This window comes from Pundamilia nyererei, unplaced genomic scaffold (genome assembly GCF_000239375.1).
Source record: "Pundamilia nyererei isolate P.nyererei 1_Seehausen unplaced genomic scaffold, PunNye1.0 scaffold00019, whole genome shotgun sequence".
NCBI classification, from domain to species: domain Eukaryota; kingdom Metazoa; phylum Chordata; class Actinopteri; order Cichliformes; family Cichlidae; genus Pundamilia; species Pundamilia nyererei.
Window position 1 is genome coordinate 1,149,823 of NW_005187420.1, and position 15,802 is coordinate 1,165,624.

General features: G+C 38.3%; 1 protein-coding gene across 1 annotated transcript in view; it reads right to left on the minus strand.

Annotated features, from left to right (window-relative positions):
* Positions 1-15,802, minus strand: part of LOC102200168 (G-protein coupled receptor 56-like) — a 50,218-nt gene that overhangs the window by 26,257 nt on the left and 8,159 nt on the right. The window contains exons 2-13 of the mRNA XM_005726322.1: positions 14,829-14,947; positions 12,652-12,727; positions 12,349-12,490; positions 11,524-11,643; positions 10,319-10,444; positions 10,151-10,196; positions 7,689-7,783; positions 5,100-5,218; positions 4,607-4,875; positions 4,430-4,517; positions 4,012-4,141; positions 3,697-3,853 (exon numbers count right to left, since the gene is read on the minus strand). Of these exons, the coding sequence (XP_005726379.1) occupies positions 3,697-3,853; positions 4,012-4,141; positions 4,430-4,517; positions 4,607-4,875; positions 5,100-5,218; positions 7,689-7,783; positions 10,151-10,196; positions 10,319-10,444; positions 11,524-11,643; positions 12,349-12,490; positions 12,652-12,727; positions 14,829-14,947 (1,487 nt within the window). The remainder of the gene's footprint in view (positions 1-3,696; positions 3,854-4,011; positions 4,142-4,429; positions 4,518-4,606; positions 4,876-5,099; positions 5,219-7,688; positions 7,784-10,150; positions 10,197-10,318; positions 10,445-11,523; positions 11,644-12,348; positions 12,491-12,651; positions 12,728-14,828; positions 14,948-15,802) is intronic.

The following is a 15,802-nucleotide window of genomic DNA, read 5'->3' on the forward strand; positions in this document are numbered from 1 at the left end:
CATGATGATTAATGCATAGACATTGATTAAACCTGGCTTAGAACACGAACATACGCAATGAAGATCAGCTTGCTACTAGTATGAGTGATAGACTGGTGTGAATGTTTAATAAAATACACTTGAGTTTGAAGCTGAGGAATAGCTCAAAGAAGCTATATGACAAGGGAGTTATGGAAAAAAGAAACAGTGATTAAAGTAGTTTTAAAAGAGTGACTTAGGAGGGCTCTCGTACTGAGTGATCAAAACCAGTGATCACTGTAGAAAGAAATAAAATAATTTAATAAGGTGGTAATGTTTGAACATGTATTTCTCTTTTCACGGCAACTTCTTGAGAGACGACTTGGTATGCAAAGTAGATGAATGACTCGGGACAGGAAAAGAAAAAGAGGAACTTGGGTTTCCTGTCTGACTGTGTGAGTGAAGCTTGCACTGGAGGAGACACTGTGACTGTGTGGCGTTTAACAAGACTTTCTGTGTATTTAGCAGGTGAAATTATGTCAGTTGACTTCAGAGTGCCAGGACCTTGAAGAACTTGTGGCAAAATGTTCTGTGTTTAAGATTTTTGAGGTTGTTGTTGTAGTGATGGATTGATTCGGTCAGTTTGTCTGAGAGGGGCCCATGATTTTTGTAACAGTGCACTTAGAGAAAACTTGTCAGGTGATTTTGTTTTGTGCTTTGATGAGCTAATAATCAGCTCTCTTTTTCTCATTTTTGTTCTAAGCAGGCCTGCAACAGTGAATAACAGCGCTGAAAATTCTCGGGAGAACAAACATAAGGTGGGCTTTCCAGATTACAACTGAAAGCTACCTGTGGGGACCGGATTAGGTCTAAGTCCCCGTCTAAAAGGATTGTAGCAATTCAATCCAGTCAAAAGCATAAAAAACTAGTTTCCTAAAAAAAACAAAAAAAACAAACAAAACAGAATAAAACAAATGAATGAGCTCATGTTGCTGAGAGTGCAGAATCTGATTATTTGCGCGGGGGTCGCCACTATTAGCAATACCTGGTGTGAATACGTATGAATGGATCCGTGTTTGGACGGTGGAAAGGTTTGGCTATGTCAGCAATGGTTTCATTCGCTACACTTTTAGGGATACTGGTCACCTGTGGTTGTTGTGTCATTCCTTGTGTCAGAGGATTCTTGGTAAAACGATGGCTAGGGTTGCGGACCCTGGACGGGTGGATTCAATCTACCTGAGGAACTTAGATGCCATAGAGTGGGCTGAGGAGTGATACAACACGAGGTGTGGTGACATTCCTTTTTTGGAATGTCAAAAGAGGGAATGTGGAGATATAGAAATTATTTTATTCCTGCCATACAATCTGCATCATTATACCTGCATTAATATCATTCTTTACAGCATTGTTCCATTTAATAATATTTCGTATAGTATTGGGATTGCATTAAAGTTGCTTATTGAAGATCTTCATTTAAGGATCCTTTTATTATGTTTACTTTTATTACAAGTACAGTTGGAAGTATTTTATACACATTGCATATCTGTGCTTATTTTGAGTTGATGTTCAGTTCATTAAGGGTCTTAAGCTTCACTGGCGTGACTGTCCAGGTGATACATGCTGAGGGAAACTAGAACATAGAAGGATAACTGCAATGCATGCTTACAGTACATATAATACACACACTCTAGGAATGTATCCGGCCTGAGGCCTTAATTCATTTGGTGTCTTAATATATTTTATTCTACTTGGTAACAGACGATCAGAGTCAATAATTTGCCTCAGAGACCCTGAGGGCTTGAAGTTTATTACCTTGTATGGAAGGTGTTATAGAAAGGAGAAGTTCTATGTCTGCTTATAGCTATTAAAGATGTACGGTTAACTGTGACTAATGTCTGGAACCTATTTTAATCTGTCATTGACGCCATGGGGGGGGGGGGCGTGTACCATGTAACATGTATTTTGGTCAGAAGACATATGTTGATGTTCTCTCCGGGCTGTTTATAAACTCATCGTTTGATTGCACTTTTCTGGGGCCTCCGTGGTTTGTGACACTGCTCTACATTGATTGATTTCGCGACAATGGCTGACAACTCTGTCCTCAGACAATCCTGAATAGGCTGCAAGCCGCCTATCCCAGACTCACAGGGCTTAACATGACTGAACTTCACAGTCCGGCCTGTTTAAGCTGGTGTCAGCAACATCTGCACTAGAACCCGAACATGTAGAGGAATGTTATGTTCAGCAATGTGTCCTGAATCTGCCTAAGGCATGGAGTGAAAGTGTGGAGCAAACACAGAGAATGATGTGCTGATTGCTGCACCATGGGTGACAGCGTTTGGTGGAATCAGTGTGATGCTGTGAGGCAGCAGCTCCCTTACTAGAAAAGCAAGTCTTGTCATCAGTTTCATCCATGTCAAGGAACAGAGATATTGAGATGAGATTCTGCAACCAGTGGCAGTCCCATATCTCCACAGTCTGGGCCAGAACTCTATCCTCCAAGATAGCAACATGCACTTCCACAAAGCGAGATTTAGCACATATGACTGAGAACTAGGGATGGGTACCGGTATCCGGTGCCATGATGGCACCGGTTCTGACATAAACGGTAGTAACCAGACCGAAAAGCAGCGCACATTTCGGTGCTTTACTTCGGTGCTTTTTTTTCCTGAGCTGTGATACACTTTAGATTCTAGCCAATCATTTTACATTTCCGAGGATAGTAGGCGGGTCCAGGTACGTAGGTTCTTTTAAGCAGAGCTACAGATTAAAAATGCCCAAGGCGAAGCGGTCAAAAGTCTGGCTGTACTTCACAGCAAAAAATGCAAACTCAGCAGCAACAAGTGCTTTAAGCTGATACTGTGATACTGTCAAAGGAGGTAACACCTCAAATCCGATGAAACACCTGGCGACGCATAGCGTTTTTTTAAAAGCCGAGGAATGCGCCGTATTTGATAGCTTGCTGCGAGATCTCACACCGTGCACATCTACTGCGGGTGGGTTGCCTGTTATGCAACATCCCCCAAAAACACGAAGAGGAGAGTCCTGGCCCCTAGCCCTGCCAGTGTAGCAGAAATGATGACGGATGATGATGGCAGCAGCAGCCGTTCTTCTCTGCGTGAGTAGCTTAATGTTGTTCGTGTGGAATTTACGTTGAGTAGGCTAACCACATTATTACATTAATGCATGTAAGGTGAACTAGCAAACATCATCATAGCTACATGCGGCTGTCTTCTTGTTTCATGGCAGATACTCCCTTCACCGTGGCCAAAAAGGCTAAAATGACCAAAGAAGAAGTGGAAAACAGTTAAACATGAGAGGTTTAGGACAAAGTTTGTGTTTTTTCCATTGTTTAAGCACTGCTTCCAGCCAAGAGTGATAGCATATATGCCCCATAGCTGCAGAAAAGGCTAACATTGTTATCTTTTTACAAAAAAAAACAAAAAAACAGCTGAACATGAGAGGTTTTTGGACCAATTTTGTGTTCTCCATTCTTTAAGCACCGGTTTGAGCACCGTTTAAGCACCGGCACCGTTTCAAAAGTACCGGTTTAGCACCGATATCGGATAAAACCTAAACGATACCCATCCCTACTGAGAACCCTGTTTGTTGAATTAATAAACTGTGAAAATGGCAATATGTCTAGTTTCTAGAAACTTTAATCACAGTTTTTCTATGGGCGCAATCCACATTGTCAACTCTGCCGCTATGACTGTGTGTGTGTGTGTGTTTACAGACCTTGCAGTGAGTTCAAGATGCAGAAGAGGTAGAGGGCAGGAGTGGTCAGGAGGCCAAATGAGAAAAAGACCAGGCCCCAGGTAATGCCGAGCAGAGTCATGACTCCAGCCAGGGAGCAAATGTCTTTCTTTGTTTTTTCAAGGTTATTCTGCCCAAACTGATTTGCCAAATATAAAATGGCATACCAGGTTACACACAATCAAAGTTTGAGACCTTCAATTGTCATAAAAAAATACTTCATTGCTGGTTTTGGGTTTCCAATGGATACACTGATGGATTACTACTTAAATATTTCTTTTAAGACTACAGAATTACCTCTCTGGTGTGGTGGAGAATCAAAACACGTCTGATTGTCACCCCAAACATGATTACATTAAAAAGGAACACCAAGCTGAACAGTACCACTGTAGTCCATATTTTCACGTAGGAATTGGTTATATAGCATCTATTAAAAAAAGAGCAGATCATGTTTTAACCTCACAAACTGAAAAATTAACAATGTGCTCTGTAAAAGACACATTAATGCAGATCTATGTAGTAAAAGCATCCCCAGGGCTACAAAGGAAATAATGTTTCAATTTTAGCAAGTTAGATGCTTGGTGAAATGAAGCTTTCTGATTCTCCCTTAAAAAAAAAACATGCATGTATACAAAAACCCATGTGTAAAACAATTAATAAGTAAATAAGTAAATGTAAACTACTATTCCTGAATTTACATGCTAGCAAATCTTACATTGTAGAGTTAGATGTTTCCAGAGCAACCTGACCATAAAACTTTCTGTCTATGATCACCACCACTGACACAATCACTGCAGGGACGCCTGGAGCCAAAAAAAAAAAAAAAAAGATTATTCACCATACCATTTCCAGATTGATAATGACAGGTTCCTGATTAAATTATTCCACTCACCCCATCCCACCACGCTGAGTTTGAGCAGGTATTTCTTGACATAGATGTTGAAGACTTTGACCAGGAGAAGATATAAGTGGAAACCTTCCAGGGCCATCCAGCTGAAAGTGGCCAGCAGAGAATAATGAAGTAAAAGAGCCATGTATAAGCAAAGTCCAGAGGAGGACCCTGCTGCCGCTGCCTGACTGGGCAGGAAGTGCAGGTTGAGGAGCATCAGGGCAATTACAAGGTTGATGTGGACCTTCATAGAGACATCTTGTCTGAGTTTTCTGTCAAACATAAACATACTGTATCACAACTGGAGAAATAGTAGGCCGTAAAAAGAGAAGAAAGAAAAGATGAAGTGATAAGTACAGAATAAAGAGAGCATTTGCTGTAAGAGATGATTCAGAAAAAGAGGACAGGAACTGAAGCAAATGAGATTACAGGAGGTACTAAAAACGAGTGGAAGAACTGATGAAGATGGGAAGAATATGAAAAATGAATTTATTACCTGTTTGTAATAAAGAGCAAAATGGCTATGACCAAAGCAAAAAGGGAAATACTACAGCCGATCACAGTAATGTGTGTTAAAATCTCTTGGTCTTTCTTTGTGATGGAAGGATCAGGTATCTGTGGAGAAAACACATGTTTATATCATCTTTCACTATTTGTATTATAACTAGGGATGCACCGATACCACTTATTTGGAAACGAGTACGAGTACTTGCATTTCAGTACTCGCCGATACCGAGTACTTAATAAAAACATGATTTAAATTTACAGGTAACAGCTTTAGTCCTATAATTTAACAAAAAAACCAAAACAAACAAAAACAAACAAACAAGGGACTGGTTTGGAATTAAGAGCATTTATTTAAAATGAAAAGCATGTTGTATGCAGCATATTACAGAATAAATAATTATGAAAACAAATTAAACAGTGACAGTGCAACTCAAGTATTGTTTTCAGTTTATTGTAAACTCTGCCGCTTTGGACAACACAAGGGGCATTAATAAACATCCTTGCTATTTAGTGCACAATATTTGAATAAACTAACAACATCCACCAACATAGAACTGTGGCAGTCAGTGCAACTGAGGTAGGTATTAACATCATGTCTAAGATAACTCACTTAATGGAGAGAATAAGTGAGTGGCAGTTTTTTTTTAAGAAAAGTAGCTTTTCTGCATTATCTCAGTCAGACTGTTTCTGTTTTCATCTATAATGTGTGACACTGAGCTACAAAGACTTTCACTTTCCACACTCCTACATGGGGCTGAGAGGTATTTACTCGGCGCCTGTGATTAACCCCTTACATGCCGCTCAAACATAGACAGGTCTCAGACCGTGGTATCGGTCCCCAATATCGGGGGACTTTTAACGAGTACGAGTACTTTAGAAAACTTGGTATCGAGGCCGATACCCGATACCGGTATGGGTATCGGTGCAACCCTAATTATAACAATTAGTCACATTCCAGAAGCAAATACTTTCTTACTTATTATTTTTACACTGTAACTTTAACTTTAACCCATTAAGTTAATAAGTATGCTTGTTATTCCTAATGGTACAAGTCCCTTGAAGACAATGGGGGCAGGGCTAAAAAGAAAGTTAAAAGAACAGCTGAATACATCTGAAAAATAAAATAAAGCATTAAATAAATATGCTACATACAATCATAACAACAGAGGCAAAAGGAGGCAAACGATAGGTAAGCAAGCACGAGCAACACACACAAACAATTAACATGAAAAGCAATACAACATAGCAGCAATACAGGAACGGCATGCAATAACAGACAGCACTGCACACTTCCTGTGTGTGTGATTACAGTGCAAACACTTCCTCTGTGTGAGTGTGGATAGTTTTGGCTGCAGTGTTTTCAAGTGCGGTCAGAGGAATAAAGGTGCAATGATGGGCTATGCCGCAAGCCAGACTGTGCCCTTAGCAGTTGCATGTAACATTGCCATGCTCTGACCAGGGCAGGATAGTAATTTGATTGAAAACAAGTTGAGCAGAGCAGGTGAAGGGAGAACACATTCTGTACAAGAAATCATTTCAGTTTGGTGTCATCTGGTGGCACCATCAAGAATGAAACCAAACTGAAAAGAAGAAAAGAAGGAAATGCACAACTAACGTATCTACATTTATAACAAATCATATTTGTTACTATATTTTCATGCATAATTTTTACATTCAATGAATGTGTAGGTTATATAAACTGCACATTTATTACATACATGTGCAGTGACATGGCAAAATGTTTCTTTTCTTTGCATGCAGAGAGCAAACTACATTGTTTACTTTCACACACCGGATAAAGAGATTTGCTAACATATGATGCTTTTGGCTTTTTCTTTCATTAGTTGTACTAATACAATGAGCGCACAGTTACCCATGTTTTAGTCACTTTAATTTATAAATTTATATCACATGCGGATTTCCTGAATTGTTGTGTGTGTGGGTGGGTGTTTGTATGTGTGTGTAGCTGTGCAAGTTTATGGGTTTATTAATAGTTCATCACCATTTCTGATAAAGGAAACTGAGGAAACCGAAGATCTAAAGAAGAAATCTAAAACACTTATCTTTCTGAGAAGCTGTGCGTCTTTCAGTCACCACTATGACTAAATTTTGCTGGGGTTTTCTTTAAGCTTGCTGTCTTTTGCCCCACATCACTTGACAAGCTTGTTTGAAGGTTTGAGGTAAAATTAAGGTAGATTGATTAATAGTCTGGCATGTCCTTGTGAAGCTAGCCAAACAAACATGTCTATATGTTAATGTGCCCCTCCCAAGCATGCTGTGCCAGAAATACATGGGGAAAACCAATTGACGGAGAATGGCTTCTTCTTTTTTTTTAACAGACTTATATGAGAACCACTCATCTGATGAACATCAACTCAGTAACACATTAACTCGAGACCCAAGAAATTCAGCTGCAAAGTTTGAAGCAGTTCAGATAAATGTTTGTTGACATAGGTGAGAAGAGATGGACAGACAGAAGGACAAGAGAGCTCTCAAATTCTTTACAAGATGTTGTATTTATACTTTGTTTTGCAGTTCACTGAATCCCTCTTTATATAATGAATGAGTCCAATCTTACTATGAGGACGCCAAAGTATGTGAGGTGGTTACAGGAACAGGTGATGTTAGTCTGACCACGTGTCCAGTGTGTGAGGCAGCCATCCTCACTAAAATCTGGTAAACAAAACAAACAGATCCATTATGCAAAAGATTAAATTTCTGAACATCAACTCAGTGTCGGGGCCCTGAGTGAAAACACAAACCCCAATGAGTCCAACTTATGAAAGAAATAGGTGTCTTGCTGCTCAGAAAAAGATTAAAGAAACACTTTAAAAACACATCAGATTTTGAGGGGGAAAAGAATCACGCTGGTTATCTATATCAACTGGGTGATGTGTTAAGAATGAACAGATCCCACATTTTTTGATAGAAAGGGAAATATAAACCTACAGTGGGTTGAATACCAATTCAAAATGGTACTCAGTAGTTCGCAGTGTTGGGCAAGTTACTTTGAAAAAGTAATTAATTATAGTTACTAGTTACTTCTCCAAAAAAGTTAGTAACTGTTAGTTAGTTAACATTTTTAACTACTCAAACTACTTTTGATTTTCCCTCCACATTTCACCTTTAAAAACTATTTACTTTGCCTTGTTTGGTATCATCCTTTTCAGCACAACCTCACGTGTCTGAATTTACAGTTATGTTTTCATTTTGACATACTGTATCAACACAATTGATCTAAAATCAGACAAAAAACGTAAAATCAGAGTAGAAAAAGTTACATTTTAACAACCACAAACATGTTTAATGAATGATATTTCAGAACTTTAAATGCAAATATAAATGATCAATTTTAAAATCCTATGCACAAGCTTTGCAAACAACAAATTCATCAATTTACCTTTTACCTTGATTTTTTTTAAATAACCATTTCAAACTATTTACAGAACAACCAGCTGTTCTGCATTCAATAAGATGCCACAAATTATTTGTTCCACTCCAAAAACACAATTTCTGTCCACTATAAAGGAGAACATCACAGCCTGATACCTGCAGGCCTGACAGCAGCAGGTGTATCACTCCTTTTTCTATTTGGAGACAGCAGTCGCCTCATTGTTCTGACACACAACACAAAACTATCCACATCACTACACACTAACTACACAAGACAACATATTAACTACACACTCCAAAGACGCTAAACGTCACAAATCTCTCACATCTCAAAACTCTCTCTCTCTCTTTTTCTGCTGTCTTTCTCTCTCTCGCTGTCTCTCTCGCTGGGTTGCTCAGAGGTCTCGCTGCGAAACTATTGAGGAAAAACACCGCGTATATATTGTTTATCATGACTCTGGTTTTACGTGGCCTATCAACGCAATTTATAAACTGGTATAAATCACCTTGTTGCTTTGTCTTTAAGTGGTCATGTGATTGGCTTACCACGGCTACTTTACTCTTCCTCAGTCAAACAGCAGCTCTCATGCGATTGTTTTGCCCCCTTAGCTCCAGGTGTTGTGCTAGACAGTGATCATGATCACCGTCCGCGGGAGCGCGCAGCTGCTTAAAGCTGTAGCGTCCAGATTACTTACGTAGTCAGCTACTTCCATGCAACTGATACAAGATGCGGTAAGCTGAACACAGCTTCAACTGTCTGTTTGTTGAAAAATAGTAACGGACCACATTTTCTTGTTAGTAACTGTAACAGCATTGTAACGATAGGAATAGTAATTAGTTTGATTACTCGTTACTGAAAAAAGTAACGCCATTAGTAACGCCGTTACTTGTAACGCCGTTATTCCCATCACTGGTAGTTCATATGTCCCCCACATGCTTCTGTGCTTGCCTGACAAAGCTGGGGCATGCTCCTAATGAGACTGTGGATGGTGTCCCTGGCGATCTCCTCCCAGATTTGGACAAAGGTATCAATGAGCCTACTTGAGGATGTCGGGTCTGCTGGAAGTCGTTTTGTAGGCCTCTATCTGTGCTCTTCATGTTCTTCCTTACACAAAGGGCACATGTGGTACTTATGGATTAAGGACCTTTAACAGTCTTGTCCAGCTCTCTTAAAGTAACCTCCTGTCTCCTAGAATCTCTTCTATGCTCTTGCGAAGTGTGATGGGAGACATAGCAGATTTTCTGGCAATGACATGTCTTGATGCGCCATCTTGGAGGAGTTTGACTGCCTCTGCAACCTTTGTAGGGTTCATGTATGTCCTCATGTTAACAGTAATGAGAATGATCCCAGTCAAATGCAAAACTAGTGAAAAAACAGAATAGATGAAGATGGAAAGCTATCGGTGTCCACCAACTGTAAAACCATTCTTTTTTGGGAGTTTGTCTCATTATTATCCATCTAGTACACCTGGTATTAATTTTATTAACGCCAAATTATCTACCCCCTCTGCTACTTAGCTGACCACACCTATAGCCCATAGGTTTAACTGACTTGATGCTGTACTCTGATTAAAAAATGTGTTCCTCTACTTATTTTTTGAGCAGTGTACATTACTGTTCATGACAGATGTGATGCTTGTTACTTACTGCATGTTGAATAATTAAGGAAATGACACGAGGGTTTTTGAGTTTCCTATGACACAAACATAGTTCATGTTTGTACAAAATGTACAGCATATTATATGTATCAGTTAATTATGCAATAAAGTAACAAGAGATAGAAATGAAATAAATGATCAAAAAAAGCATAGTTACGTCGATTTTCTTGGTAAACTCCATCGTGATGTTGATGCGCTCCTGCAGTCCTGATATCTCCTTGTTCTGCACACTCAGACCAACCAGTCTTTGATCATATACTTCATGTGGGCTTTCAAAAATGCTCTACAATAAAATGCAAATTTGTCAGCTGGTTTAACAATTTTGCAAAGACAGTTTTAATATTAGTTTCGGGGGAAAAAACACACTACTCAATGATCTAGATGCACTGTTTGATATTCAAATAATTTACATTTAGTTAAAAATGAGATTTTTCTTTCCTTGTGTACCCAGCTTCCTTCAAAAATATGTGTACTAATTTACATTTTATTAATCAATAAAAGGTCAACACATAATAAATACAGAGGCTAACAAGGGAATACATAACAGAAGGGAGACACAGTTGAACCTAATCTGACAAACAAGACGGGGAGGAAGCAAAACAGAATACTCTAACCCGGGACACAGGACTGTCAAAATAAACCAGGAAATACACAAAAATAGAGACAAGGATGACTAGAAACACACAAGGGAAACAAAGGAGGCACAGTAACAAAACCTAAAGACTAGAAATCACCAAAAACACTAAAGAATTACTAAATTAGCTAGAAATACATATTTCCTAACATCCATCCATCCATCCATTCGCTTCCGCTCATCCTTTTCAGGGTCGCGGGGGGCGCTGGAGCCTATCCCAGCTGTCATAGGGCGAAAGGCAGGGTACACCCTGGACAGGTCGCCAGTCTGTCGCAGGGCTAACACATAGGGACAGACAACCATTCACACTCACATTCACACCTAGTGACAATTTGGATTAATCAATTAACCTATCCCCACAAGTTGCATGTCTTTGGACGGTGGGAGGAAGCCGGAGTACCCGGAGAGAACCCACGCAAACACGGGGAGAACATGCAAACTCCACACAGAAAGACCCTGGCCTGATGGTGGAATTGAACTCAGGACCTTCTTGCTGTGCGGCAACAGTGCTAACCACCGTGCCACCGTGCTATTTCCTAACAAGTGGTAAAAATAAGAAAAAAATATAACCTGAAATCCAAATGTTATTGCATTAGACTAAAACGAGGAAAACCTCGCGGTAGTTTAAATTTAATGTGTAAATGCAAAATTGGCTAAAATCCTATTGTTCTATAGCTCACCAAATCCTTTTCCTACATATTGTTATATAAGAAAATGTAGTTTATGACCTCGTTCATTTTAGGCCATTTAAACATGCAGAACACAATCTTGTTATTCGGTCCAGCATCCAGTTCTCTTGGCAGCTGGACAAGGACTTTACTGTTGAGAAGAGGCACATCTGGTGTTACCTGTATCAGCATCAACATGCCAAGAACAGAAAGAAAACAACTGCATGTGAATAGCAGTAACATAATGCAACTCTTGCAACTGACATTGTAAATAAAATACATTGATGTCATGGTGTTGCTGTTTGGAAAGTGAACTGAATTTAAAAGTTCATTTTCCCAACTTTTTCACAAAAAGTATAATAAAATGTAAAATATAATATTTTATAAGAAATATAATAATTATAATATAAAACTATAATGTTGATAACTATCCAGACCTTAATCTGCACATAAACTAATGCCCACAGGCTTCAGTGAAATAAACAATGTGTAAAGAAAAGTGGGCTGAATTTTTCTTCACTTCCTTGCACACAGATTTGAGCTGACAAATAGAAATGGAGTAAAACACTCAAGGTAATGCCAAGACGTTGTCATAAATTTAATAAAAGCTTTCCTAGTTTGACGTTTATTTCCATTATTTCCTTTTTTACAAAGAGTTAATTACCTGTTCGAGGTAATTAAGTTCCCCATAATTACCTTGAACAGAACATTAGACTTATTACAATGTATCAGACCTTAAAAAAGCAGGTCCTAACCAATATCTGACCCAACCTCAAAATTGGATCCAAATATCAGCTCAGTAGTTGGTAGGTATTTCTGGCTACACTTTGAGTCTGACTACAAACCATTGTTCAATAGGATCATGTGATGTTCTTTTTTTTTTACCTGTGTGTCATCAGCATAAATTTTAAGGCCTCCAAAGGTATCATTGGGTTTGTGCAGAAGCGCCACAAAAGTTTTGACACACACTTGCATGCTCACATTCACCTCTGTTCTCTCTAGAACACTTTCTAGAGTCCTAATGGCTCTTGGGGAGGAGGATAGGAAAATATTAACAATATTAATGATTTACATCCTTTAATTAATGTAATTTTTTTTTCAAAATAATTAATAAACACAAAAAAACCACACAAATTTGAAATCTTGTTTTAAATACTGAAAATTTTGTGTAATAATTAAAATGTTTACGTCATAGCGTCAGTGCGGTTTCCAGTTCTCAAAACCTTGTCTGTATAATCCATACAACACTCTGTATGATTACGACCTGTAGAGAAAATGTAAGAACACACATTTTACCCTTGTACAATTAAACCACCCACATGTCCCCAGAATGTATGAAAGTTTAATCTTAAAACATTATACAATTTCATATTTCGTTATGAAGACATTTATAGGGGAATGGAGATGTGAGAAGCAGAGTTGAAAGGTTCATTTTTAAATGCAATATCACCATGTAAGAAAAATGGCTGTTCAAAACCAGTTATAGTATATAAAACATGAATTCCAGAAAAGTAGGGATGTTCGTTAAATTTTGACAAAGATGAGAACCAAAAGACTTTCAAATCACGCAAGCTAATATTTTATTTACAACAAAACATAAATAATAGATGTCTGAACTGAGAAATTTTACATTTCAAACTTGATGCTTGATACAGGTCACAAACAATGGCTGAATAGCAAGAAAGATCAAAACGTTTCAGCTGGGAGAACATCTAGCAGGTAACACGATAAGCTATAAAACGGATGTCTTACAGAGAGCCAGAGTCTCTCAGAAGAAAAGATGGGCAGCGGCTCTTCAGTCTGTGAAAGAGTACCTTAAAAGATCGTGGAATACTTCAAATGTTCCTCAACATCATCATCTGCAATGCATGACATCATCAAAAGATTCAGAGAAACTGGAGATGCGTCTGTAACCATTTACACTGAAGGTGCTACAGTCTCTGTGCATAAAGGACAAGGCTGAAAATTTTTATTAAATGCCCGTGGTCTTCGGGCCCTCAGACAACACTGCATCATTCATCGGCATGATTGTGTCACTGACATTACTAAGGGGCCCAGGAAACCACTGTCAATGAGCACAATCTGATATGATATCTGCAGATACTAACTAAAGCTCTGTCATGCAAAAAGGAAGCCATGTTTGAACATGATCGAGAGGCGGCGTCATATCTGTGAAATGTACTGTTTCAAAATGGAAACGTTTTCTATGGCCAGACGAGTCCAGATTTGACATAGTTGGTAATCACAGACGTCTCATCCTCCAGGCTAAAGAGTGGGAGACATTCCAGCGTGTTATCAGCTTTCAATTCAAAAGTCAGCATCTTTGATGATATGTGTTGGAATAAATGCATTCAGTATGGGCAACTTGCGTGTTTTGGAAGAAACAGTGAATGTTGAAAGGTTTTGGACCACCTTCTATTCGGGTTAGCATTGGAGCCACTTGTTGGGTGGCGGGAGTGGAGGGCATCACCAGTGACACTGGAACTGTCATCTGCAATATGTTCTTTTTTCTGTATATAAACAAAATCCTCATAAAAGGATTTATAAAATAAAATACATAAAGGTTTTAGAGCAACATATGATCCCTTCCAGAGTACATCTGTTTCAGGGAAGGCCTTTTGTATTTCAGCAGGAAATTGCAAAACCACATACTGCCACTATTACAACAGCATTGCTTCATCGGAGAAGAGTCTGGGTGCTGAATTGCTATGCTTGCTTTCCAAATCTTTCACCTATAGAGGTGCATCATTAAATGAAAACTACATCAAACAAATTCCCACACCAAAACCCTAGAAACTCAAAACCTTGATGCCCAGACGTCTTCAAAATGTTTTGAAAAGAAGAGCAGATGCTACACTATTGTAAACATGTCCTGTAGCAAGCATCAAATTTAAAATGAGCTAATTTTGTGCTTAAAATTGAAAAATGTCTCATTTTAAACATCTATTGTGTTATTTCTGTTCTGTTCTGAATAAAATATTGGCTCATGTGATTTGAAAGTGTTTTAGCTTATTTATTAAACTAAAACACTTGAAGAAATTTAAACTTAAAGAAATTTAAAGAACATTTAAATGAGGATTGAATCCTTTCTTCTAAAGTGTAGTAAAGTGATTTAAAGGGACATAACATTTTATGTCTGACATTTTAGGGCTGTGGTAGAATAGAAGAGGAGGAGTAGGAGTAGGAGAGAAATAAACACATGTAGCTAAAAGACTGACAGAAAACAAGCCGAGTTTATATAAACTCATAAAAGGCAAAAGGAAAAGTAAATAACTCACACCCCTTGTTTCTTGGGTTAGAATCTAAATTGTCTGCTGTCCCCAGATTTAAGTAATTATTTTATTTTACAGCAGTTAACAACTTACCTATGTTAGATGTTATATTGCACATAGTCTCACAGGAACCCTGTCCTGACACCCAATTCTCATAAAGCATTTCATAAGACACAAAAGACATCAGCCACCAGAATATCCAGCTCTTCTTCCTGTGAAGAGACTCACATTTAGAATGAAAAAAAAAATCTATGCTTTTCCGTCAAATGTTGTCAAAGTTCCTTTCAGATTTAAATTAGTTGATTCATTTAGATTAGCATTATTTTACAAAGCTATTCAAGCATTATGTTATTTGTCTTTTTTTATTTTGTTGCCATTATGATGAAGGTAGACAGAAAATCAATCCCACTGCATTTAAGGTTTCTAATTGATTAAAAACGGTAATTTGATTGTACAGTACGGGGAATGAAAAAGTGTTATGTTTTACTGTCTCACAGAATGTATGATTGGATAAAGGGATTTAAGTTGGTACTGAGCCATATAACCATATAACTGAGCCACAAGAGGAGGTCTCGGTGGATGGAGGGGTCATCAAACCTTTGGAAACTGCCCTCGCTCCTGTTTCAAACTGAAAGTCAATGTTCCTTTGATGTATGGCCATCCCATACCCTTAACTATATGTTTATTCTTAATTCTTTATTGTTTTCATTCTTAAATATTAGTAATACTTTTGCATTTCCACTAAAAGTAGGTGTAATAATTCAAGGAATGTTCCCACATCTTATATTCAAAAGACAGGGGCAAACCACCTATTACTGTTCAGATTGGAATGCAGCATGAGTAATGAATGCAGTGGTAATGTAACAGACCAGAATTTATTACATGTTATCAGTATCAACACTGTTTATAACCATTCAGCAAAATGATTGTAAATGAGTAACAGGTTCAGATGTTCAAATTCCTCTAACTGGACACATGTGAGTGTTAGGTGCGGCTGTGTGCAAACAGGAAAAGGACCCAAGGTGCAGACTCCAGAGACAGATGTAAACTCAAAAACCGTTTTAATG